The sequence below is a fragment of the Netta rufina genome (assembly GCF_964035555.1).
Source record: "Netta rufina genome assembly, chromosome: 15".
Taxonomy (NCBI): Eukaryota; Metazoa; Chordata; class Aves; order Anseriformes; family Anatidae; genus Netta; species Netta rufina.
In genome coordinates this window covers 7,374,811-7,398,792 of record NC_140138.1, presented here as the reverse complement: position 1 = coordinate 7,398,792, position 23,982 = coordinate 7,374,811, and the positions used below count along the sequence as shown (strand labels likewise).

The window sequence follows — 23,982 nt, the reverse complement described above, 5'->3', positions numbered from 1 at the left end:
ACCTACTTGTTTATAAAAACAAGAATTTAAGCCCTTAAGACTTTCACTAATGCCCAGCTCTAAATTTAAGAAGGGCAATTCATAATTTGCAAGCACTCCAGCAAAGACAAGTTATCTTGATACTAAGGCATCGCTAACAGAAGGTCTAGAAGTTGGCTGTAGTCTGAACAACAGAGAAAAGCTTGCTCATACTTGGAGAGCCAAAGCTGAGAGCATTGGGGGTGCTTAAACTTCGGCCTCCAACTCTGGCAGTAAAGGGCATGTCTTCATCCTGGGCCCGGAAATCCTCCTCATTTGGTGGCACCATCAGACAGACATAAGTGTGAAGCTGAATAAGAAGCCGGTGTTGGAGCATCCATATCACCATTTGAATGAGCTGAGTCTGCAGAGTGAGAAAAGAGACATTATACACCTGTGAAATAAAACACAGGAGAAAAAACAATGCACAAAGCCTAAGAAATCACAACCAGAAATGCTTTCCATGCCAGAAAACAGTTTTATATTTTCTCTGAAACATCAGCCTACACTTTCCATCACAAAAAGGTGACCAGGCACATGTGTGTTCATTACACCCAAAGCATTTGTGTATGTTTAGGCTGTTATCTAATGACCAACACGTCTTTATGCAACACTGGCCAGCACAGCCAGTGCACTCAAACAAACCAACCTTGCCCCCCTGCCAGAGTTTCAGCAGCTGCTATGTTCTAGCAGAGCAGCTGAATGCCCTCACCACACAAAGATTTAGCCATACAGATATGGCCATACCTAATACTTTAGCCATACAACCCCACGTAGAGCTGTTCAGTCCTCTTTTAACAAAAATGTTCGTAGGTGCTAAAAGAAAGAATGATCATCCTTCTGAGAGACACAGGGCATGCGAAACAAATGAGGCAGATGCAGCCCTGATGGCCTAGGCCCAGCAGTGTGAGCCCCGGGATCAGCATGCTGGCTTTTACACAACGCCCACTAAAACCAGTAATCACCAAACGGTTAATCCCAGAGCGGTCAGACCAAAGTTCATCTTCTCCTGGAAAGCCAGGGAGAGGGCAGGGTGACAGGACACAGCTGAAGCAACCAAGACAGGTGCCCACATGCAGGAGGCTTTTGTCATCAGGTGAGAAATTGTTGCAGAACCATGAGAGAGTCTGGGTATCAGAGCCACACCAGGAATCCCTTCCTGCTGCAGAAGTAATGCTGAAGGCAGCAGACAACTGGACAAGCAACAGCAGCCTACGGCTGCCAGGGAGTCCCCTCTCAATATGCAGGGTTAATATCGCCCATTTACTCACCATCTCTCCACAATAAGAGGACAGGCCATGCTTGTAAAGGCACCTAGCTTTCTATAGTACAGACAGGCAAGAGTTTAAAATCTGCCAAGAGATGACGCTCAACTTAAACAAACAAGCAAAACACCTTTGTGTTGCAGCAGCTGAAGCAGCACAATGTCCCAAAGGCGATGCTGAAAGCAGCAGGCAGAATGAGGGAGGAACATTGGTAGGTTTCTGGCATGGCCTACTTTCAGGAGTTTTAGAGGAGCATTCAAAACCCATCATCATGTCTGAATTTCTACACAAAAAGCCTTTTCATTTCACTATAGACAACCCTTCCCATAGCTAACAGCTCTGAAAACACTGATTCACTGACAAAAGCTATTTGGGGATTTCATAGCAACCAACATTGTTTTGGTGAGAGAAACACACACAGAATGAGCTCAGACTCTGAGAAGGAAGCTAGCTCTGCTGTATTAATCATCAGGATAACAGGCCAAATCTCAAATACAAGCCCCCAAGATGAAGTTCATCAGCCCACATAATCTTCCTTTTTCCATAATTCATTTAATTTTCAGTTCCTTCTCTGCTATCAAATCACAAAAGAAACATCTTCTGCTTGCAGATAAACACACACCCTGTCTTTTCAGGGATTACCACTTTTTGAGGCTGAATGGATTTTAATTTTAAAACATCTTATCTGGGATTGCCTTCTACACATCTTTTCCATGAAAGGTGTAATTAATTTTATATGTTTAAAAGAAAATCTAGAGAAGGGGAAGTTAGCAGAAGATAGCAAGTACATTTGCATATTATTTTGCTAACATCTCAGATCAGCCTGTAAATAGAAGAGGCTTATTCCAGTGATTACATAGCTAAAAACCTTCCTTCCAGATGCAGGCCTGGATGGAAAGATCTCTTTTATGTTTTACTTAAATTTCCTACCTGCTGGCATGCAGCGGCATCTAATTACCTAGTTTCATGTCAAATTAAAGAGGTCTGCAGATTTCATAGACCAAAATAACCTCAGAAAAATCCAAGAAAACTCAAGGCACAAAGACAGGCTCTGCCGGACCTGCAGAATCTGCTGTGTAGGGCCTGACCTAGACCAACCTCCACTGGCCACTTTGGTGATTTTGTAAATTACAAAAATAGCCAGTTGTTTTTGCTGCAGCTCTGTATGCTTGGGAACTCTCCCATTCTGCATACACACCTTCACTCCAATCCTCTTATGCAAATATCTAGAGAAAGCCACCCCTGAGACAACAGCCTTGGCTCAGTGGAACAATAAGCCAGGCAAAAGTGGTGGTAAAGATTTACAACTATAAGACACTTCCCTGAAACAATGACTGCCTAATGTCTTTGTGCCATGACTGGGAGACTTGGAGATAGTGAGTAACTCTAAAACCAGAGAGAATTGTTCTTCTGTATTGAAGTGAGCCTGAACAACCACCTCTAGGTAAAAGAAATTGATCATTGAAGCTTATCTCTAATAAGCCTGACTTCAGTGGGAATTTAGTCTCTTAAAATCCAGTCCTAGAAAAAAGACCAGGCAGTGAAAAAAAGAAAAAAGACCAGGCAGTGAAGCACATATAGCAGGCACTATGCCCTAAGTTGTGTGTATTGTGCCATCACTGCTAATACACCTCCAACACCTTTTCCACTTTGTCTTATGTACACAAAAATACTTCTTCCAGGTTTAAACTTATTTCTTACCAAAAGCAGCAAGCATTTTCACAGATAAGATAAGGCAGAGGCTTTGCTAATACTCTGCTGCCTGCACTTCTAGACATGAACACAAAATTTATATCCTTTCTCCATCTGTTCGTCCTGAGCTATGATGGAGTTTCCAGAAAGGTCTGTAGGAGAGCGGGCTTCCCCGCACCATCTGCGCTGCTCTGTCTGTTGGAAATGCTCTTCATCCCTCAGGGACACAAGCTTATCTCCATGCTTGGTCTCAGTCTGCTGGATTAGCTGGGTTCTTCCTGAAGCAAAAAAGGCTGAGAGAAACTTCCCAGGAAAGGGTATGCTTCAGTCCCAGGACTGACTCCACTCAGTCATTAAATGACTGTAGGAAGCCATAGCTAGCCTTTTTTTGGCTGAAACACCAGTACCATGATAGAAATATAAAAGGAAATATTCTTCATTGTTTAATTCAACAATCAACTCTAAATTTCATCTCTATTTCTTTCGTAGTTCCCCTCTCCCCAGCCTGAGGGGTTCTGTCAGCTGCAGCATCTGCATGGTTCCCACTGGCACAGATCAGCCCGTGGCCATCCCTTTCCTCACCCCCCATCGTGGCGCAGCAGACCCTGGGTGAATTAGGGTATTCACCACAGCATGGAAGGCATTGGTAACAATACATTGCCTTGTGTTTACTGATAAAATCAGAGAAGGTGGGCACTGTACGGCAGCCCATCTGGGCAGTTTGAGACACTCAGGAAAGCTCAGACCCAGGTCCTGGAGGAACAGGATTTAGCATTCATTCCCTCTGTGAATCAAAGGGAGCATTCCTAAAACTGTTCAGTAGTATGTTAAATAAAATGCATTTCCTGCACAGATTCCTTAAGGTAGTTTCTTTCCCAGGCCTAAAAAGCTAAAGAAAACACAAAGGTAACAGGGCCTAGCAACATGTTCAGGAAAGGGAAAACAGCACCACAGAAGCACCCAAATCCCAGCTCAGTATTTCTCACTACCCAAGGATATCCTCTTAGTTAAGAACCAGCACATTTTGCCTGCTGAAATACGTAAGCCCCCTTTCTCCAGTCTGGATTATCTAGTTAATTTGACACACGCTCTTCATGGTCTGACTGGAGAACTAAGCATCACTCTGTAGCAGTAAAACAGCACCTGCATAGTCACTGCATGAAATGGATGTTTGCTGAAATGCATTAAGCATTTATCATTCAAACCATCCTGCTTTACAAATAACAAATCTATTACATTTTATCCTGTTTTGCATAAAACAAATTCAGAATACCCCTATTAATGAAGGATAAAACATTACTGTTTAATATTGCCATTTTTATCATTATGTGACAGCTCTGAATTCTCACTTTACCAAGAGAGCTTAACCATTCCCTCCCTTCAGACCTAGAAAGCCATATTTTTTAACCTGCTACACTGAAAAACCCTACTGTTTCCATACCTCTGCCAACAAAAGCTCTTATAACTCTTAATGCCTTCCAGATGCCCAGCAGAACAGTGCCATTTGCAGTCTGTTTCTCAGAAGACAACTGCCTTCTCAGCATGCAGTTCTCCTCCCACTCCCATCCTCTGACACACACGCTCATTTTCCACTGTGCCGTTACACAAAGCATGGCACGTCTTCCGGATGTGTAAGGCAGAGGCCTCATCTGCTGGTGCCTTTGTCCCAGCAGTATGGATTGACTTTATTCGAGTAAAGGTGAAAAACCAATCATGCATGTTCTGTTCCCTGGCAGCTCTCATACTTCTCTGTTTTTTTCCACAGTTATCCTAGCCCCATCAAGGAAAAAGTAGTTAACTGTAATAATAACTGTGTATTATGATAATGAACTATTGTAGTGAAGGGGATGCAGGGGCAAAATGGGATGTCTAATTCACATAGGTGCATCCCTTCTACCTCATGGATGGAAAGATCATCTTCGTTCCTCAGGGCAGCAGAGAGATGTTAAATCTTTGTCTCAAACAGATGAACTAGCTGAGGCTACAAGGCATGGAGGAGGGAAGCCACAAGTATTATGATTTACCCTTGGTTTGCCAAGAAACTTAGCACAGAGTATCTGGATGAAGAAACTCCGATATTGTACAAAGAAAACCTTGCATTGAGAAGCAGAATTAAAACATTCCTATGCAGCAATTGCAGTTGTCAAGCACATGCCTGGTACACTCACTCTCTCAATGGAAGGTGTTGAGCTAATGGTTTTAGGGCTCCAAGTGTTTCAGTGCTTTCACATGAGGGCATGAAGGGGTGCGCACCAATGAACACCTTGCCACTCATCCCAGATCCCAGTGAGAGATTGGAAAAATGGCAATGGGTCATCACAGATCTGAGTGTACAGCACTTCAAAGAACCAGCTGCTCTAACTGCTGCTTCTTAGTGCTTGTAAAGGTGCACACACACACACACACACACGCACACCCCCCTTCACAATTCAACTGAGCAATGTTCCTTGGATGACACCCTGCCACTTAAGCAGTGATTGCTGCACTCTGAAGTTTTAATCTGCTCCTGATACTCCTGCATCAGCATAGAGGGACATGACCAGAGGACTGGTGTTACTGCTCTGCAATATTCTACAAGAATATTCTTCCAAAAGGCTGTAAGGCCACCCTAGAGTCAAGCTGCCATAAGTGGGTGTTCTCTGCACACAGACACTTATATTCTTTGTCGAGACTGAACCAGTTGCTTTGTATGCAATGAATCTAGGCTGTGTCTCCTTATCTCCTACAACTTTTGAGAAAGAGCATCTATCAACAAACGTACAACCTGATCTAGGTGATATTCAGATCCTTTTTTTAAAAAAGGAATTTGAATTACACCTTCAGTTAATACTGTAATCTTAGATAAACTGAATATGGACTTAGACTCAAAGCTCACAGCTCTTCACTTTGTTTAGCTAATGCCACCACAATGATAATAGGCATCTTAGCTTATCAACAAGAATGGGAGCAAAAAGCTGGTAACTCTACAAACAATCTTGTGCAAATCAGAGGGGCAGATTCTCTTATCAGCAGAAAAGCTTGCTGTATTCTTTAGAAATCACATTGTTCTCAGGTAAGAGAAAACAGAACGACGCTAAGCAGGAAGGTGAGTGTCAGACGTGGCTTTGAGATGAAATTTTAACGTGCTTACTGAAACCCTCGGCTTCTGTATGTAACCTCAGACCTTCTTGATCAAGACACAGTTGCAGGTCCAAGCAGCTAATATTGCCCACAAGCTACATACACATGCAGCTAAGTTCTTCCCAGTAACAATATGTGATATCAATGCTGTTCTAGCTACAAGTTGCTTCCGTTTTCCTCACTCACATACCCAGCTGCAAAAGTGCCTCCCTTGCTCTGTGCCAGTCCTGGAACTTGCTGATCCCCTGAGCAAATTCCACCTGCTAACCTGGCAGAAAACCAGCCAGGCTGAAACAAGTTAAGTGAATAGAGTCAAGCTGGACAGGAGCCAGAGCACCAGCACAAAGGAAAGGGGGAAAGGAGGAAGGCATGTGTGCACACACTTGAGAATGGAAAGGAAAACCAGGGCCGCCTCCTCTTGGCAGCACCAAGATGCCATTATATCAGCTGAGCTGTAGGCATAGGCTCATCCTCATGCTACTGCAGCACTGCTATCCAAGCAAGGCAGATTAAACAGAGAAAAAGGGAAGCTAGCATGGAGATCCCTACCCAAAGACCAACAACTCGGCAAATATAAGCACAAGGCCACTGACAGAGGATGGATATTCAACCACTGAAGAGTTCAACTGCAATGCACTGCAAAGGCAGTCTCAATAGATGCCACTGCCTGGCCGCCTCCTACCTACCTGACAGACAGACACCAAAGCAGAAAGTAGACATGCACTGAAGCTCTCAAGGCAGTCTTATCCTTACTGAGGGTATTGCAGGTTGTTTGTACCTCCTGCCAGACAAAAAATACCACAGCACCCCAAGTACAAAAATGCCAGTGTCCCATTTTTCATCTACCCAGAGGAATGGAGCGCCTCCATCCATGTAACTGAGCAAACAAAAAATAAGTGTTCTCTTTTAAATGAGGCATTGTGACTGCATCAACACAGAAGGAAGGAACTGCATCAAAACATCACTACTGAAGATAAGGAAAAGGCTGAGGTTTTAATGCCTTCTTTACATCTGTCTTTACTAGACAGACCACTTATCCTCAGAGTACTCAGCCTCCCAACCTTTAAGTCTGGGATGGGGAGCAGAAAAAAAAAACAGTGCTCAGGTGGAAATAGTTAGAGACTACTGCCCCATCTGGAATGTCACAAGTCCATGGGACCAGATGGGATCCACTTGAGTGTGCTAAGGAATGTGGCAGATGGGATTGCAGGGCCACTTTCCATCATCTATCAGCAGTCACGGTCATCCAGAGAGGTCCCAGATGACTGGAGACTTGCTGATGTGATGCCCATCTATAAGGGTTGTAAGGAGGAACTACAGGGCTGTCAGCTTGACCTCGGTGCCAGGAGAGGCGATGGAACAGGTCATCTTGAGTGCAATCACATTGCATATGCCGGACAGACAGGGGATCAGGCCCAGTCAGCATGTGTTCATGAAAGGGAAGTCCTGCCTGACCAACCTCATCTCCTTCTATGACTGGGTGACCCACCTGGTGGATGAGGGAAAGGCTGTTGATGTCATCTACCTAGACTTCAGCTAGGCCTTTGACATGGTCTCCCAAAGAATTCTCCTGAAGAAGCTGCCAGCCCATGGCTTGGACAGGTCAATGCTCGCCTGAACATGAGCCCAGGTGCCCAAGAAGGCCAACGACATCCTGGCTTGTCTCAGGAGCAGTGCAGCCAGCAGGACCAGGGAGGTGATCATCCCCATGTATGCTGCTCTGGTGAGGTCGCACCTTGGGTGCTGTGTTCAGTTTTGGGCCCCTCACTACAAGGACATTGAGGCCCTGGAGTGTGTCCAGAAAAGGGCTATGAAGCTGGTGAAGGGCCTGGAGCACAAGTCCTGTGAGGAGTGGCTGAGGGAACTGGGGTAGTTTAGTCTGGAGAAGAGAAGGTTCAAGGGAGCCCTTATTGCTCTCTGCAACTACCTGAAAGGAAGGCGTGGGGAGCTGGAGGTTGGTCTCTTCTCACAGGTAACTAGCAATTAGACTTCCCACAGTACCAGCCTTCCAGTACAGACTACCTTCAGAAATACAGAGACAGTACAGTCAGCATGACGAAAAGCACAAGGTATGACCATGAGTGAATTTCTTCAACGTTTAAAAAAAAAGCACCACAAATTAAAAAACATCCACTCCAATGTACAAAATTACAATGAAAAGTCCAAACTTTGTTGGTTTTTTTTTTTCAAAGGCAAAGCAAACACAATTAGACAATATTTACAGTTCAGAGTGCAGCATCTTCTACTGCTGCACAGCAGAAAGAAAGAACACCCACGTTTCATCAGATTACTTGCTCTGTCAACTAGATCTCTGTTAATTACAATTGGAGCCTGGCCACCTCAGGATAGGGATGGGATTCATCTCCCTTAAAAGGCTAGTTCCTAACAAAACAATACTACAGGAATTCTATAAAGCTACATTAAAGCAGAGGAATGTACCTTTTCTACAGGAACATAATAATACAAAAACACCCCTCCATTTCAATCTTCTTCAAGAATTGGCATGCTTAACTTTACGCAAAAGAAGCTAGCCATCTCTCACAGCAGCCCACTGGTTTATAGTTTGTCTTGCTCATCCTCATGCACGTCTTGCCAAAGGAGTCCCAAGTCTTCCACAACCACAGAAACTCACCTCCCCTTTTCAGATTGCAGGAGGCAGTTCCATAGCTTTTCACAGCATCATCCTCAGTGCATGAACACATGCCAAAAGGATGAGGAAAACCACCCATGCTGTTGACTTTCAGAGCCCCATCACGGAGAGGCGAGCATCAGAGTGAAGATGCACAGCCTAAAAGAGCTATTATAGCATCCAACAGCTCTGGCAAACATTGACTCACACTGTTGTTTCAAGGCTTTCCTCATAACTGCAGTAGTGTGTGGCAGATTTTACTTATATATTTTAAACAAAAGTAAGATGTCTGAAAACAACCAGAAGTATTGAAGGAAAAGTCCTAAAGCAGGTAATTAATTTTTTAAAAAGTACTGAGAGTAAAAATGCCTCCTAAAGCTACTGCAGCTAAAATAAAATTAACTCTATTGATTCAGCTTCAATTTTCAGGACAGAGATTTGTCTGCAACTACAGCAAAGTACTGACAAAACAGTAGTCACTGCTCTTCCCCCGCTTCTAAAGATGGCAGCTGACCAGTATATACTATGGGGATTAGAAGCTACATAAGTAGTTACCTCTATCTCTGATCATTATCTCTGCCAACCTGTAATTACGACAAATTCATCTCTCGCAATTGTTTGTGTGCTTGATTGATGTTAATCTTCTAGGTATTTGAACAGTGACTAATTTAATATAAACAGAAAGTCATCAAAGTACAAAGGCTAGCAAACAGCACGACAAGATACCAGTTAAAAAATTTGCCTATGCTCACTTTGCCACAATGATTGTTCAGAGGTTTTTTCATTTGGAAATGTAACAGCATCAGCCTGGAGGTCTTACATTACTGAGATCTTTCTTGCATTTCGCCAGTTCCCAGAAATGCTGCAAACCATGATCAAGCAAAATAACAGCACACAAATTGAAAATCAATATGCTATTATTCCAAATCTGAACATCAAAATGCTGATGTTGTAACACGTGGGCTTCTGTTGACTACCTGCTGAATCTACTTCCTGCAATAGCCTTTAAACAATTCCAGTTTTGTACCAAAAGCTAAGTGAATAGACAGTTTGCTTTTAAAAACAGATGGGATATAATAAATGTGATTGTGAGGAATCCACAAACTTGCATTAAGCCCTACAGTTTATGACAGGCCTTCACTCTTCTTCCATACTACATCACTCAAGGAAAAACAGCATTATGATTTTTCTTTTAGGAATGTGCTTTGCTACCACAGAGCATCCACACAGCTTCATCTTGAAAATCCCCACAGCTTTTTGGCACACGGATATGAAACAACAAATCACGTTTGGAAATGTAGTAAGTGGCAACTTCTAAGCCTACAGTAGCAAGTTCCTAACCAGGTACTCCAGAAATATTACCAGTCCTTTTTCTCCTTAGCAGGGCAACCATACACTGTCCAAACAGCTCTTGCATGCTCCCCCATCTCACCTCCTGAACAGGCGGTGCAAGTGGATTCTTGAACTCTGAGAGTGACACTGGGAGGGAGAACTTGGAAAGCATCGATGGCAGATTGTGGCCCCGAAACTGGCAAGAAAATGCATCTGCTAATGGAGAGTAACTACAGAAAAGAGATAAAAGCAGAAGTCAGTTTTATATTGCCGGTCAGTGTAATATTTATCCACTTAAGCATTACATTAAGTGTCAATTTCAAATGAAATATTCTCTATCATCTAAAAACACAGTAAGGGTACTTAATGGCATGTTGCATCTTGCTTTAAGTAACCACATAGAATATGTATTTTCATCTTGGCATTACATTCAGCTTCACTGTATTACTGAGGGTGTGGAGGGAATCCAGAGAAGAAAAATAAAAATGATAAAAAGTCTAGACCTGTGCAGTCTCTGATCAAAGGAACAGGGATTGGTCAGTCACGAGATGACAGGACTAGGGATGGGCAGTATACAAGCACAATCTTCAAACAAGCTAAATGCAGCTGCAGATGTGACTGCTCTCCCTGCCTGTGCTGAACAAGGAAAGCAATATGACTGATTAGAAGTACAGGAGAGTCAAGTTAAATATTAAGAAAACTGTTTGTCTTCAAGAAGAAGACTGCCATGTATGACACAGGCACAGCTGTTCGTGCATGACCTCAAGGTCCCTTTCAGGACTATTTTTATACTTCCATCCCATTAGTTTTGACCTAAAAGTATTTTCCTATAACTGAGTTCCAACACAGATTCTAAAAACATCTCAAAATACAACCCAGAAAAAGTTGCCAATCTTCAGCAGAGCAAAAATATCCACTGCTGCCTCCATATCTTCCTTGATTGCCACTACCTTCCCTCAGACTATCTGCATTACCTTCAGTCTACTGAAAGGCATGTAAGTGGAAATGCCATCATATGAAACAACACAATATTGATGGCAACACTACCCTGACTTGCTAATTTGATTCTTTTCAGGTGATGCTGTGTGCCAGATACCCAGACAGTCCCGTGAAATATTCAGTGATTCAACTTAATCAAGTTTTCTAAGTCTTTCCACGTTGCTTAAGGATCATACAACCTTTTCTGATATGGACACAGTGATGTACTAAAGGATGGGACATACTAAGAGTAGCATCACAATGTAAATACTGTTTCCAAGTCCCATGTCACTGCAGAAGCATATTGAACTGCTTTGATACCGCTCCCTACCCCAGACAAACTCATATGTGGCTTTGCAATTTCCAGCTCATGTAATGATTAGTGTTCTGCACAACTGCAACAAATTCATACACAACGAAAGATCTACCCTGTATCCAGTCAGACAGGAAAGAAAATCTGCACTTCTCACCAATTTCTTAATACAATCATTGATCTTCCTACTACTTACAGACAGACACTGGCATTTGGAGAAAGCATGTAGACATTGTTTTCACACAGCGGATAAATAATAATTGCTTTTCCCCAGTAAACAAGATGTGCAGCAAGCTGAAAAACCTGCATTAAGGAAACAGGGAAAAGTTAGGACAGCAAAAAAGCAAAATTCAAAATCTCACCAGGACTTCCATACAATGACAGAAAATTCTTATCAGATAACCAAAAAGTCTTGTTTGAGCTGAAATGAAAGCAAAATATTATATCTTTTAACTCTGCCTTCAGAATAAGTTCAGGGTTTAAATAACATGTGGCACATCAAAAAACATTTGACAAGGTTAAGGATTTCCACAGCAACCCATGATTCAGCTTTGGATGCAGGACTGTTGAGCACCATCACTGCACCACTGATCTTCATTTTGCCCATCTCTCCCCCACACTGTAAGGCTCAAGCTTTCTCTGTGCACTCTGCTCACACTGAAAAAAAACTAGCATGCTCATATACCACCGAAACCCACTGGCATGAAGAACGAAAATGTCTTGTGAATTAAAAGAATTTCAGCTTACAGTTCTCCATACCTGCAGCAATGCCAAGTCAGCATCTTGAGCCAGTTGCTGCAAATTCTTCACAGCAGAGGTAGTTTTAATTACTCTCACCAGGGCAGGAGAGCAGTCCAATGGGAGCTCATTAAGCAACGACTTCTCATCATTTAGAAGTAATAAGGCATGGTAAGGCCTGCAGAAAAAGAAGGAATATATTTGCCCAGTAAACTGCAACTTTTCCTGAAGGTTTAGTTATTCCCAGGCCATGATACCTCAGCTGGTAAAAATGACACTCTAATATCATCCTTTTGCTGTAAGTGGATTCAGAGTAAGCTTATTTTTATGTTACAAGATAAGATGTTCCCCACAAAATGGGGATAAAGGGTTATATGATAACTGGATGCCCTAGTGACTAGAGAAGAAATGACACTGTGCTGGCATACAGTTAACCCTAAAGAATTTGACTGAAAACTGCACATTTGCATCACTGAAATACAGAATGAAGTAGAAGAGAGGAAGAAGGCAGGACTGAGTTAGTTTTGCAGGTAAAAAGCTGTAACCATAGAGAGCAAGAAATAAGACATCAAAGAGCCCAGGCTCTCTTTCCTCTTTACAAAAAATCAGTCCTGTGTCAACAGATTCAAATGAACACACAATTTCTCTGAATGCAAATAGTGCAGACCTCTCCCGCAGCACTGCCTACCAAACTCAATTATGTTAACCAAACCACCTTATGTTAACATGAAAGCTGTGGCTTTGCACCACCACGTATACAGCAGCAGCACGATACCTCAGCATAAGATTCAGGGAGTCCTGTCTCAGCTCACGCCCCAGCCACCCACCACTCAGCGTCCTTTCATCCCCCCAGCTGTGCCAGTACAATCATTTGCAGCATAATACTTGGGCCTGGTGAAAGGACAAACCGCAGCTGAAGGACTTGCTCTTACCTGATCGATTTCAGGCTTCTCTCAATTGCTTCTGGAGGAATAAAGTTTGTTGCAACATAATGGATTTTATGAGGCAGGCAGAAACTCACTTCCAGCCAGTTGTTGATATGTAATCGGACCACTCCTGTTGTACAGAGACTATAACGGGAAGAAAATAAATACATACAGCATTTATAGTGTATACCAAGTGAAAATAGTGGACCAGATTGATTTCTGCATGGGAATCAGAGCAGGGCAAGAAAAGGGTGAGAAGGGTGAGTGTACCATGTCTACCGCCAGACTGGATGAGAACAAGATGGATGATTCCTGGCTGCAAGGGATTCCTTAATTTACAGAACATTATGTATTATGAGGCTTTGGGGAAATTTGCAAGACTATATCCCACTGACTGCCACTTCCCTCTGCTCTTAACATTGCAGCAGTATCTCAAGAGAGAACAGTTACTTGAAGGTCTCCTGCAAGGTCACTACACTAGAAAATTCCCTAGACCAGAGATGGAAAGGGCAAAGATAAATAAGGCACAATGTTTTCACCACCATTTTCCATCTTTCTGGAAAAAGCTCCGTTTGTTCAGAATCCTTAAACAGTTCAGAGACTTGAGACTTAAATATATGCATCCAAGAAAAGTCTCTCAAGCTGAAAAGCAGAATTGCAAAGTTTCCATTTGGGATAAGTATTTGCCTTATTTGCCCTCAGTCCTGCATTTCAAAAGCATGTTGAACCACAAAAAGTAGTTTCTGCCAAAATCTCAGTTCCACAAAGCAGACAAGAGCACCTATATCACAAACATAACCAACATCTTTTGATCCATACATCATATGATAAACAACTGAGATACCTTATAGGGCTTGCTTTGGGTAGTGACACTTCCAGATACTTCAGCAATGAACAGAATCAAGTCAGAAACAATACAGAGAAATGGAAACAGGAGTCTGTAAATCTAAGCAAGAGATGAAACATACCTAGGTAGGTAACTGTAGCTGCTGAAAAATGGGTACAGGTGGGCAAGATACTGTAAGGAACTAAGCCAGCACCCCCATGCAAATTTTTACAACACTGCCCAGTCTGACAAAATGAAACACTGGCCTGGAAACAGCCTTGCTGGAGACCATGGGACGGAGCAAGGAGGAAGAGAAAAGGCCCAGAACATCTTTCTATGTATAGGGAGTTAGAAACAAAACCAAACTCCCTAATCATTCTTAAGCCAAAGCCAACTTTGTCTACACTGGAGAGCTGAACTTCTCAAGATGCCTACAGGCTGTTGTCCTCCAAGATGAACAAAGTGCATCAGAGGCTAAATGAATATTGCCTGAATTCAAACCTCATCCTCAGAAAAAGAAAAAAAAAAAAAAACAGTCCTCAGAATGTTTCATCCCGAGAACAAAAACCAGTCCTCAAAATGTTAATCACTCCATGGCACCAACTCCTAAAGATGAGCTGGCTGGAATCCATCAGAAGGAGTACGCACGTAGGTCTGTAACTATAGATTACAGAATCACAGGTAGACCTTTACAGGCCAGGTTTCAGACAAAAAAAAAAAACAAACCTCTAGCTCCCTTAAGATGCCCTCTGCTTTTGAAGTTTGTTCTAAAATATTTTTTTCTAAACAAAACAATATTTTGAAGGTTTAGGTTGGATATTAGGGAGAACTTCTTTACAGAAAGGGTTGTTAGCCATTGGAATGGGCTGCCCAGGGAAGTGGTTCAATCACCATCCATGGAGGTCTTTAAAAGATGTTTAGATGTTGAGCTTAGTGATATGGTTTAGTAAAGGACTTGTTAGTGTTAGGTCAGAGGTTGGACTAGGTGATCCTGGAGGTCTCTTCCAACCTAGACAACTCTGTGATTCTGATTCTGTGATTCTTTTTACAAACTTCAGTTTGCAAACATTCCAGTCTAAATTTTAAATTTGAGTGTGTTGAGACTTGCAATATGACTTTTGTGTAGATAAAACCCAAGAATTTCCCCTCTGCTCAAAACACATTTAAAAACAAGCCAGGAGCACACAGAGAGTGAATACATGTCTTGAACATTCTTTATGTGGTGATTTAAACATTTATTCTGAGCACTTAATTTTAGGCCACAAACTAACATGCTCTTTTTCAAGTTCATCTGGTTGTATAAGGAGTTTAGAGAGATCAGAAAATTCAGCTTTAAAACAAAAGCATTGGTAGCTTTGGCTGCCAGTGTAACTATTCACCAAACCACAACAGAGTGGTGAGAGCACAAACAAGATCCTGTCCTGCCTTTTGCATGATCAGACTCATAAAGTCAAATCTCACTGTAGACAAAGCTTTTGTAAAGCAGGGGCCATGGTTTTGTTCTCAAATCCTGCACTGAACACTGAGAAGTATTTATTTTCCAAAATGTTAATGGAACAAACACTATACATGTTTTCCTTTAAAAAAAATTCCCTGAAAAGCTAAATCCACTCTCTGGTGCTACCATCTCACACCCATTTAGAGGCTACAAACCCTGAAGGAACATGCAAAGCATGGCAAACACCTCAGTTTGTCTTGCTGCAACTCCGGTAACACTGCTTAACCCACCAGACACACAACAACTGACAGAGAAAGCTGAATTATCTTAAAATACATCAAGGTAAAGGGCACCTTGAAGCAGTAGTTATCCGCACTGTGTAGGGGGCCAAACACTCACAAGAGAAAACATGACAAAAAAATCAATTGCACAAATGAGTTAAGAGACTATGTGAAAGCTAGTGTGGTTGTCAAAATGGGTTACCAAAATGAAGGAAAGAAACATGAAAATATGAAACATTTGCAGGGATATTCTCCCTGTGTACTCTAACACTCAGGAAAAATATATGTTTGGTTCCTTTCATTCTTTGGTCCAAGTGCATTAAGGCAAAAGCTTTAATTATATAATTACATTCTCCACAGCATAATTTTGACTACATTGCATTATACAACAATAGCCTAAAATTAAAGACAACAAGAAAAACAGATTTTGAGCTCTGATTTCAATTTTAATTTCATTTTTCTACATTTGCATTCAATTTCAAACCTTCACTATAGCTAGCTTTATGTAACGATTTCTCTTTCACTCCTCCCCTTGTGGATGGAAAATAATTTAAGTCTCTAATAATCTGGCTGGGAACAAAATACATCCACCAGCAACAATGTATGTGACTGCACTTAGCCAGTCAAAATCAATTAGTTTTACCAAGATATATGCAAGGATTCATGAAATACAGTAAAGTCCAAGAAAGTGAAATGGACAATGGGATGGAGTGCACCCTCGTTGAATTCACAGATGGCATAAAACTGTGAGGAGTGTGATTTACCAGAGGGCCATGCAGATATCCAGAGGAACCCTGTCACACTGGAGCAAAGCACTGTCTGTCAAGAACCTCATGACATTCAGCAAGGAGAAGTGCAAAGTCCTGCACCTGGGGAGTAACAACCCCAAGCACCAGCACATGCTGGGGGCACCCAGCTGGAAAGCAGCTTGGCAGAAAAGGTACTAAGAGTCCTGGTAGACACCAAGTAGAACAAGAGTCAGCAATGTGCCCTTGCTGCAAAGAAGACTAACGGCGCCCTTGGCTGCATCAGGGAAAGTACTGCCAGCAGGTTAAGGGAGGTGATCCTTCCCCTCTACCTAGATTTGGTGAGGCCACACGTGGAGTGCTGTGTCCGGTCCTGGGCCCACCAGTACAAGAGAAACCTGGACATACTGGGAAAAATCAAATGTAGGGCCACAGGGATGATGAAGGGACTAGAGCTCCTCTCCTGTGAGGAGAGGCTGCGAGAGTTGGGACTGCTCAGCCTGGAGAAGAGGCTCAGGGGGATCTCATCAATGCCTGTACATCCCTGAAGGCAGGGTGCACAGAGCATGGAGCCAGGCCCTGCTCAGCGGTGCCCAGGGCCAGGCCCAGAGGCAGTGGGCACAAACTGGAGCACAGGAGGCTCCCTCTGAGCACCAGGAGGCACTTCTGTGCTGTGCAGGTGTCGGAGCCACACAGGTTGCCCACAGAGGCTGTGGAGTCTCCTCCTTGGAGAGCTCCCAAAGCCACCTGGACATGGGCCTGGGCTGCCCTACTTGGGGTGGCCCTGCGGGGGTACGGGGGGGGAGCACATGGGCTCAGAGGGGCCTCAGGCCTCAGCCATGCTGTTGTTGTGTGAAATTGAAGTTTGGATCCGCATTTGCTTTCATTTTTATTTGTTTCCCACAAAGTCATCTATTTAGCAAGCTTTTTACTGTAAGCCTCACAAATCCCCATGAGCTGGCTGCCAGCTGTTTGGCTGGGGACCATGCACACCCAGAAGCTTCCTTCTTTAGGGACAGAAGCACAACACCAAAAACTGGCAACAGAAGAAAGAACCAAGCAAACAAGTTGTAAGTTATCGAAGTTGCGTTACGGAGTCACCTAGCTGCACTTCGACTTTGCTCTTCTCAAACAACTAAAATTGTGGAGCAAACAGTCCTGTGTAAGTGGTGATATCCATGCTCACTGAGCACATGTAACTCTATAACATGATGTCCGTATGCAAAAGATGTGGTGCTAGCTCCATTGTGCTGATCCTATCCTAAAGAGACTGAAACGCAGTTAGAAACCAAAGTGGAATCATCTGTACCTAGCAGCAGTGAACAGGTCAAATCCAAAGGAAAACTTAAGAGCACAGACCTCACTATCGCACCCCCAGTCCAGCACCAGGAAGACACAGGACCACAGAAGGTGAGAACACTGCGTTGGCCAGCACTGTACCGTGAGCCTCTGGCTCTGGGACACATTTACATAGCCCCTGACAGAAAACATAGAATTACACAAAGATTTCAAAGGCGTGGTAGATTTACAAGAAACGTACAGGATTACCTCTTTTCTTCTTCGCTCCTTTCCCAACTTCTCTTCATGTTTTATGGGGATTTTTTCAGTGCTACTGTACCCTGAGGTTTTCCACTGAACCATCTGCTCTAATTCCAAATGCCCTTTTCAGAACAGTTATATATTATACAAGGTTTGCCTTGTCTCATGTGCATTACTTTACATCCAACCATAGTGAATATCATCTGCTGATCAGTTGGTCTCCAGTAACCTTTCTTCAAATCTTCCTCATCTATTTGCGTTTTTATTCCCTTCGCTATTATCTATAAACTTTGTCACTTCACACATTGCCCCTTTTTCCAGGCCAGTTATCAATATGAACACATTGAACAGCACAGGTATGAATACAGATTGCCACAGACAAACTGGGTAAAAATGGCTTCATTCTCCATATTCTAATCCTCCATTAAATCCTCATTGATGTTCCATTTCTCTCATGAAAACTTAATTTCAACACTTTTTGTTGGAAATCTCTGCTTAGATGCTACACGATGAGTGATGCTGAGGGATACATAGCAAGGGATTAGGATACTGACAGGGGATTTTGTAGTAATCTGAAAATGAATCAGGGAGGAGTAACCAGTAAAAAGCTGTTCGCTGTCTCTCTAGTGTAAGACCTAAAATACATCTAATGAGACTGGGAGGAGGAGCAAAGTTCAAAAAGAAACAGAAAGAAACAGAGCAACCAGTTAAGCCATGGAGCTCCTTATCAGAGGATGCTGTGGTTGTTAAATATTTACTTTGGCTTGCAGGAGAGTGAACTAATTTTGGGAAATGAGATCAGCTTAAGGCTGTTGAATATACACAAAGCACCTCCAGAGCTGCAAGCTGCAGGAAGCTGTGGAATATTTTAGGGAATATCAATGCTCTTTTGCTCTGTTCTTATGCTTTGCCCTGAATAGCAACTGTGATTTAATCCCCCCAAAATGGGAATCTTAAAGTTGGCCAGATCCTACAGAATCCCAGCCTTCTTTTTCACAACTATCAGCAAAACACAGCCAATCCCACCTCACATTTTATAAACTGGTTATGAATTCCTACACACACACCACATCTTATGTTTATCCTGTTTACACCATATATTAATAACATGCTTGCTAGTTTTGTAGGGGTGAGCTTGTAGCTTTTGAGTTTATTTTTGCTAGAGGTTGTGACTATTTGGAACTTTCAAATAGTTTTACTCTTCCCTGTAAAAGACACACTCACTGTCCTTTGGTCAACTAACTGTAGTTGGCTTATATGTCATAGTACAGTCATATAAATAACATATAATAATTCATTAATTTTCATATAATTATTCCTCTTCCCCTTAAGTTGATGAGAGGCTAGATCCACCAGTCAGTTCAAATCCCACTAGGCTAAAATGTATAAAGGCTCTTTGTGTATTAAAAACAAATAAACAAAAACCAATCCTCTCCTCCCCCTCAAAAAATAGTATTTTCACTTTTCTTCTAATATAAAGCTAATAAAAATTTGCTAAAAACAGATGGGCACTTAGCTATCATCAAGCTAACAAATTATCCACTCTAACAATTGGTGAAAGTAGTCTTAATTCCTTAAATTGAACGCTGGCTTACAGGAGGCCCCCATTGTAAAAGCAGGAAAGGTTCCCCTTCCTCTGAGGGGAAGGTGAAAAAGATTTTCAAACTTGTTTTCTCAACTAATGGAAGAGAAACATCTGGTTTTAGGTATTAGCCAAGAAGGTCCCAGGAACTAAATGTTGCTTACCTCCAAACTGTCAGTTTAATAATACTCAGTTACAACAGCAACAGTAGCACTACAGTCAAAATGACCTGGCTACTGATTACTACCTTATAAAATAAGGACATTTCATTCAAAATGCAAAGGACATTGAGCTATAAAAAGATTTGTACACTTATGGTTTACTACAAACCAGCTTACTAAGGGACATGTTGGGTCTTGCCTGAAACACCTCAGCACCATCTACAGGAAACCAAAGGCTAGACAGCAATTCTGAAGCAACTGCAATAATTCAAGAAGCATTTGACTGGAATTCCAAAACAAGCAGGCACTAGGAAATGCTGGCTTGAGCAAATCTCAAATGGGGAGATGGGTTCCCATCTGCAATTCAAAGTGCCCTCTCCACCTAACTATGACATTTCCTTATGCCAAAGGCTATGCCAGAAATGCCCATATATTTAAAACAGTACATTGTCACTGCCTGCACTTATCACAGAATCATAGAATGGTTTGTGTTGGAAGTGACCTTTAAAGATCACCTAGTCACATGGGCAGGCACATCTCCTGCTAGGCCAGGCTGCCCAAATCCCCACCCAGCCTGGCCTTGAGCACTGCCAGGGATGGGGCACCCACAGCTCCTCTGGGCAGCCTGGGCCAGGGTCTCACCACCCTTACAATAAATAATTTCTTCCTTATACATAATCTAAGTCCACCCTGTTTTAGTTTAAAATCATTAGCCCTTGTCCTATCACTACATGACCTTGTTATAAGTCTCTCTCCATCTTTCTTACAAGCCCCCTTTAGGTATTAAAACTCTTCTCCAGGCTGAACACCCCCAGCTCCCTCAGCCTCTCTTCACAGCAGAGGAGGGAGCTCCAGCCCCCTGACCATCCTCATGGCCTCCTCTGGACCTGCTCCAGCAGGTCCCTGTCCCTCCAGTGCTGGACAGTTTCTTCTACTTGACCAAAAAATTATTTTAGTTATATGCTTGCCCTGCAAGGTGCTGCTGCACCTCTCACCCTATCTGCCTGCAGGTGTAATAAGCATATTTCCTATTTTCTCGTATAAAGCATTAATGGAAAATGCAGAACACCACCTTATTACCTATCCAGCTAACACTGTTAATGACTTTTCAAAGAGAGCTTTCCGATCAAATGCAAAGTCATTTATCCTTTTACCAACAGTTTAATTCTTAACTTGCTTGTGACAATGTCATGCAAAATCATGTTAAAATATGACATGCATGTCCTCTACCCCACCCACAATGCCTAAATGAGGGAAATGAGGGAGACTGCTTTGTTTTATATCTGGGAGCCAGCACCAATGTGTGTTTCTCCATGGCCAGTCTACTCCTTATTGCATGGAAGGACAGTAGTACTACTCCATGAGCCTGGGCTATATGTTCCTCCAGTCACAGTTAAATGCCACAAGATGTCACTGTGTCACTAAAATGTTTGGAAACAAGATCAGTATCTGCCCTGTCACGAATTCATACCCTGAGAGGAACAGAGAAACGTAAAAAGCAAGTGAAAAGTTTGATATGAGAATTACAGGCTATGCAAAAAAAAAAAAAAAAAAAACAGCCTTATTTTAAAATTTAGTATACATTTTGTGAGAATCTAATTGAACAGTGTGCTACACTCATTCCAAACAGGCTGAAATTCACAGCTCTTGAACACAGTAAAAACAGCTCATTAGAAGTTTTATAACGTGTTTACAATCATTAATTTATCTAGGTTTTCAGTGCCTTGCCTTCCAGGTCTTCATGATTGTTCCATTTGAACAAAGGAAATTGTGACCTAGGGAAGCTAAAGAGTTGGTCTAAGCTCATACACCGTGCCTGACAATCAACGAAGGAACTCAACAGTAGTTTTCCTAAGTCCAGACAAACACACTAGTCAAGGGGCTCATCTTTCACCCCACCAAACCCTTCTGTCTTCTGTCTTTCTCCTGCCAAGTGCATATCCTGAATAAAGGTGTCTGCTCTGCATGACGAATCAGCACCGACATACGGTTGAAGCAGTATGCTGGAGGAGCTGGGTGCCCGACTCCTGCTGAAATTCAACACTAGCTCAACGCTTCCTTGAAATCCTCACCAGAACCTTTAATCCAGTCAAGAAACAGCATGTTACACTTTCCATTCCGCTGAAAGTCTCACCACCTAATCCAAATTCACTGTCCAGACATGCACAGTGTAACCAAATGAAGCCAAGGCAGTATCTAACGTTGCCATCAGTGCTATACGCAGCATTTTTCTCTTACTTGCAGGTTTATAGCACTACTACAGAGACAAAATATTCATATTCTTATATTCAGATTTTTCAGTTTTACAATTCGTTTATCCTTATGTGCCTTTGTGCCAAAGAGGAAAATAATTATTGAAGCTGCAACAGATCACCGACTTTTAGGAAACATAATATATCCAAAGGGAGACCAAGGTGATGATTAGGATAGCAATTCTGCAAACATTTTACCTGACACCTAGCCTCCACCTCATCTAAACCCAAATCTCAATGAGTCAGCAGCATAAAGACATAGATAACCTCCTAAGGAACAGGGCCAAGAGGTTTCAGTGACAAGCAACATACTATGAGCCATGAAGGAAATCCTGCTTACCTGTCATAAGTCTCTTTGAGATCTCTGGCCAATTTGCACTTGGGCAGGATATGATGGAAAGGTGACTGTGGCCCTTCTGTGGCTATGGAAAATTTCAAAACAAGGAAGCAAACAAATAATTTCAAAGCAGAGAGAATTTCCTTTTCCCGCTCTAGGCAAAGCCAGTACCTTAGGCACAGAATCCATATCTTTTTAATCTACATTTCTATTTCAAAGCTTTTATGATAATCCAAGTTAACCATTAAGATAATAACAATGAATTAATGCCAACTTCTGATCCTCAACTTAGTTAAACACATTACCTGTGAACTTGACGTGATCATTTTCAGTGTTTTTGTTTCTATACATACTAGGTTTTATTTTCAATACTTGAAGCAAGATGATGTGTCAGTAAGAGTTCACCTTAGATGGTGCATATTATTATAATAAGTTGCTATAAAGCATGGTCTATAAAAATGCTGTGCATAAAAATCTGTTGGCCATGGAAACTACATGTAAAAGTAAAATTTCCACACAAGAAGTCTAGTAACTAAACATAGTGTTAGAGCATAGGAAACTTGCTCTACATTAGGTGAAGTAGCTACATATGAGTTCTTCCATATCATCCTAACAGGCAGATCCAAACATGATGGTTCAGTACACCCTCTCCAATGATTGTTCTGAACCAAGCTAGCAAGGAAAGCAACCAAATTACTTCACTTCTAAAGCTGACGTCTCTGCACAGGGATAGTTTTCTTGGATGAGGAAAAATGCAGTCAAAAGCTGTAAGAATGCTAAAGAGCACCAAAACTTGTTCATACTGATCCCTGCCACAAAAGAAAAAGGCACAATCAGCACTGCTCTGAAAAAGTGCTCCTGCACAAATAGAGTTGTACACAAAGCTAAGCTCAACACTTACTTTCTGACATGGCAGACACTTCATCCTGAATAGCTAAGATCAGCTTGGCCTCCCTGGTCAGGTACTGGCAGCGGCGCTCCTCATGCTGCAAGACGATGGCGATTCGACGGGAAAGGTTGTGTAAGCAGTTTATCACTGATGGATCTGCATTGGCCTACAGGCAACACAGAAGGGAAACTGTCTGGTCATTCAGCCACAGTCACATTTATGGAACTAGAGTGATGGATAAGTAATCAAAGCAATTATCTTCAGCAGATACCGCTCTCTCTGGCAACTGGCTGAAGAATAGAGTTTTCTCTGACAGTAACAAAGCTCCCAGAGAAAGTTAAGGAAGATTAAAGTGAGGGACTTACAGACTTGTTCATGAACATCAAATTAACACAGCACCTGGAGTATGATACTCGTATCTGTTTTTTTTTTTTTTTTTCCAGCTGTTACTAGGCCTTTTGCTAGCAAAGAGACTAAAGAACTCAATTTCACATAGCCAGAAAAGAAAATGTCAAGTTATTTGAAAAGGAAGCGCATCACAATGTTCAGGTTAAATTCACTGGGAGTATAAGGACTGCAGTGCCTTTAACATAGCCCACTCTCACCATGTTGGTTGTACTGAAGTTTGTCTTATACAACTAGCATTTGTCTTGTCAGTATGTAAGTAGTACCAACAAATGATCAACACTTTGATACAAAAGCAAAATGAATCTGGACATACATTCCAAAGCATTTCACAAATATGGCTTATTACAAACACTTGCATTTGTGCAAGTCCCGGAACGAAAGTGCTAGAAAAATCTATCACGTAAGTACAGCTGATAAGGGGGGACTCAGCAGCTCTAGTCAAAAAGTGCACAGTAAGCAGCTGCTTCATGTTTGTTAAGACTTTTAAAGGAATTTACAGTTCTAGCAAGTGA

The 23,982-nt window shown here is 42.2% G+C and overlaps 1 protein-coding gene across 5 annotated transcripts in view; it reads right to left on the bottom strand.

The window, feature by feature from the left end:
* Positions 1–23,982, bottom strand: part of NPRL3 (NPR3 like, GATOR1 complex subunit) — a 60,825-nt gene that overhangs the window by 18,785 nt on the left and 18,058 nt on the right. For 4 of the 5 annotated variants that reach the window (XR_014618875.1, XM_084295728.1, XM_084295727.1 and 1 more), the window contains 7 exons: positions 23,075–23,228; positions 22,177–22,258; positions 13,018–13,155; positions 12,107–12,263; positions 11,544–11,650; positions 10,157–10,286; positions 193–382 (listed from right to left, as the gene is read on the bottom strand). Coding sequence is in view for 4 of the 5 variants with exons in the window: in XM_084295728.1 (XP_084151854.1) it covers positions 193–382; positions 10,157–10,286; positions 11,544–11,650; positions 12,107–12,263; positions 13,018–13,155; positions 22,177–22,258; positions 23,075–23,228 (958 nt within the window). In the remaining variant the exon portion in view is untranslated. Of the gene's footprint in view, positions 1–192; positions 383–10,156; positions 10,287–11,543; positions 11,651–12,106; positions 12,264–13,017; positions 13,156–22,176; positions 22,259–23,074; positions 23,229–23,667; positions 23,746–23,982 lie in introns of those variants that run through there. The other variant, XM_084295730.1, reaches the window with a different exon arrangement.